This window comes from Castanea sativa, chromosome 1 (genome assembly GCF_040712315.1).
Source record: "Castanea sativa cultivar Marrone di Chiusa Pesio chromosome 1, ASM4071231v1".
In the NCBI taxonomy this organism is placed as follows: domain Eukaryota; kingdom Viridiplantae; phylum Streptophyta; class Magnoliopsida; order Fagales; family Fagaceae; genus Castanea; species Castanea sativa.
Window position 1 is genome coordinate 36767628 of NC_134013.1, and position 3459 is coordinate 36771086.

General features: G+C 35.5%; 1 protein-coding gene across 1 annotated transcript; it reads right to left on the reverse strand.

Annotated features, from left to right (window-relative positions):
* Positions 1–317: 317 nt before the first annotated feature.
* LOC142621801 (ethylene-responsive transcription factor ABR1-like) lies at positions 318–2820 on the reverse strand. The gene is made up of 2 exons (XM_075795165.1): positions 1929–2820; positions 318–1322 (listed from the first exon to the last, which is right to left on the reverse strand). The coding sequence occupies exons 1-2, from the start codon at positions 2443–2445 to the stop codon at positions 514–516; spliced, it is 1326 nt and encodes a 441-aa protein (XP_075651280.1). The 5' UTR covers positions 2446–2820; the 3' UTR covers positions 318–513.
* Positions 2821–3459: the final 639 nt, after the last annotated feature.

A 3459-nucleotide genomic window follows, 5' to 3' on the forward strand; every position in this document is an offset into this window, starting at 1 on the left:
CTAAATGCTTCTTTGTCCTTTTTACTATAACACCCCCCATATATACACACACACATATATATATATATATATATATATCACAATAATTATTCATTTAAAAAAAAAATTTTAAAAATTAAAAAAATATTAACAATTTTTTCATTTCTCAAATAAATTTTACCATAAATAAATGACTTAATATTTGTCCATAAAGCACACATTAATCGGACTCTATATATATATATATATATATATATATTTCTTTTTTTCCATGGACAGAAAATCTAATATCACAATTAATTTTACACAATTTTATCACAACGGTAACAACTGTATAATAAAAAAAAAATAGTAAATCGATGTAAAAGTGATTAAAATTGTGAAAAAATGGTGCTCTGAGAACTTCACTTACAACAACAATGGAAACAAAAAAATAATTATAACAAAAAAAATCCTAAAACAAGTACATTAAAATACATCAGTTAAGAACAAGAAAATAATACTAATTATTATTAAAAAAAAAAGTGATCAAGTTTAACCGGATGAACTACGATAGTGACTAGAATCTGACCACGACGGCGGCGTTGGAGGCAAGTCCGAACCACCAACACCACTATTTAGATTCTGATTTGTGGGTTGTCGAAAATAGCCCAATTGCTGATTTGAAAACAGAGGAAATGAAGCAGAGGATGAAGAACCAGAGGATGCATACGAAGAAGAAGATAAAGAAGACGATGATGGCAATACAGATGATTGAAGAGAAGCCGAAGAAGCCAACTGTGAATTATAGAACATATGTTCCAATAAACTTGAGGGTTGTTGTCCAAGTTGAAAGTCCCCAGAGCTTTGGAGTAACTGGGAGTACTGCAAGTAGTCGCTAACAGAGGAGCCCTGGTAAGCTTGAGGTTGAACCTGGAAGAACTGTTGCTGAAATGACTGTGGTAATGTCATTGGAAGCAAATGAGTTGTTGGTGAGTCAGAAATGGATATTGGGTTCGAGGGTGTTGAGTAATTTTGCTGGAGAGGTTGTGGTGGTGGTGGTGGTGGTAGCCTGACATTTTCTGGGAAATTAAGCTTGGCTCTGTTACCTCTGAATCTCAAGGCGGCTTCGTCGTAGGCTCTTGCGGCGGCCTCCGCTGTCTCGAATGTGCCGAGCCAGACTCTGGCGGCCTTGTGGGGATCGCGTATCTCGGCTGCCCATTTGCCCCATGGCCTCTGCCTTACTCCTCTGTATCTTCTCCTTCTCTCGCCGGTTTCTTCGACATTTTCGCTTGTTGGAGTTTCAGGAGCTGTGGTGGTGGTAGTGGTTGCAACAGTATTTGTATTTGTGGCTTCTTCTTTTACTGTAAAGAATGATATATATATATATATACACAATACAAATATTACACAGACATTTCATGGATGTAGAACAAAATCAATGTTGTGATGTCAGGTTTTTAATCTGTTCTTAACAACATGGATTGGCCGTGTAATTAAGTGAGAATTTCAATGCTAAATTAAACTGTTTGTTGCGTTTGTTCTAATTTTCTAGAGGTTGATAGTCAGGTGATAATACTATTCAAAAACATCATGCAATAATCGATACTCTTACACTTATATTTTAACTACGTAATTTATAATTTTGTAATATCTCTATTAATAAATTTATAGTAATAATTGAGGGGGAAAAAAAAAAAAGGCAAATAGAGAATATCAAGTAGTTAATGGAGAAAATAAACTAGGAGTAATATTCTTTTAGAATATTGAATTTATTTCATGAAAGAATTTGAGATGAATGAGACGGTAAACCCGTGTGGTATATTCAACAATAAGAACAATTAAACCATAATCCTAATTTTCTGTTGTTGTTGTTGTCTAGATTGTTGTATAGTACAGTATATTAATAAAGAGAAATGAATGACTGAATGAAATCTAACTAAATCAGTTTTGTTTTGTTATAAACTAACCAGTTGCACTAGATGTGGAGTCTCCCTGTGATAATCTGAAGTCAGCAGAAGGCCCTCTGTAACCTCTTGGAATAGACTCAAACAACTGAGAAACGCCTTCTTCTTCTTCACGCCCCCTCTTTTGGCCACTCCATGAAGCAGAAGCAAAAGCAGGAGCAGAACTAGAAGAGTAAGCTGACAAAGGCGGAGAAGGAGAAGCAGAGTAAACCCCTCCTCCATAGCTTGAACCATACCCCCATGAGTCACCTCCACTCTGTCCTGATACAACATGCCTAAGAGCTGAAACCATAGCTGTCATCTCTGTCGCTCTGCTCAAATCCGTAAACATTGGCTGTGTTACCATCGTATTTACACCAATACCATGATGAAAACTTATTGGATTTGGCTGGTCCAATATTTGTTGTGTTTGTGATAATAATTCCGATGGTTCTTCTTGGCCATATTTCTCCGATTCATCACCATCTTGAGCCGGAATCCTGGCTGAGTCTCTCTGGTTCGCCACCTTTAGCAAGCACATGGAACTTCCAACAGAAGAAGAAGTATATTAAGATTGATCCGGATTGTATGCTTTGACGATTTGTGGAAAATAAGAACCCTTATGGTATTTAAGGTTATAATTACTAAGGCAACGGCAGCAGTATAAGGTGATGGGGAATTCAAACTTGAACAGCCGCCATTAAAATAGTTTTACTGTGTTGACACACACACCACCCGTTCCACCATGCATGCCACCTTATGGTTTTTATTTTTGGTTGACAAAAGGTTTTGGATTTCGTTTTGTTTTGTGTTTTTTTTTTTTTTTTGTTTTGGGTGTGGCCTTCCCCACCTTTAAGAGATGCAGTGATGCCAAATTGATTAGAAATGGCGACTAGGATAATATTGTATGTGTGTTCACACCGGAGTTTGACTGATTTCCATTTATATGGAGCTAATGTGGAGCTTCATAAAGAATTGTCGGTTTCTTTGCTTTTGAGAAAGATATAGAGAGAATGAGGAGGTGTTCATGTTTGAATTGAGTTCTATATACCGACATAAAGTAAATTATGGGTTGGTTAATTCTTCACGGATTAGGATTAATCTAATGATTAGTCCATTATTAGGAAATGGGCTAGGGTAAAAGTAACCATCATCAAGTTGGGGCCCAAAACAATAGGTTTTTCTTTTCCTTTTTTTTTTTTTTTTTCACTTTGAGGGGCTGAGGACGTTGTCATTGTCAAATTGTCAATGTTTATACTTAGCCATAAAATAAAAATAAAACAGAGTTTAGATTTTGATGTACTTGAGTTATTTAACGTCTACTATTCTGTTCTACACTTTTCCCCCTAATAGATATGCTCTTAATATGGGACCTACAATCTTTAAACTTATCATTCTTATAATTAAAATCATTATACGAATCAAAGTTTATGAACAATTCCGATTGAATCTTTAAAAGTTTTGAAAAGACTTCTATAATTAGCAAAAGATAATTAAAAAACCACATGACTTGACGCCACCCAATTACATTCCCTACACTAAGTATTAAAAGTCA

Coding starts and splice junctions, on each gene's coding strand:
- LOC142621801 (XM_075795165.1), bottom strand. CDS start 2,445: ATGTGCTTGCTAAAGGTGGCGAACCAGAGAGACTCAGCCAGGATTCCG. Junction 1,323..1,928: donor CTCCACATCTAGTGCAACTG/GTTAGTTTATAA, acceptor CATTCTTTACAG/TAAAAGAAGAAGCCACAAAT.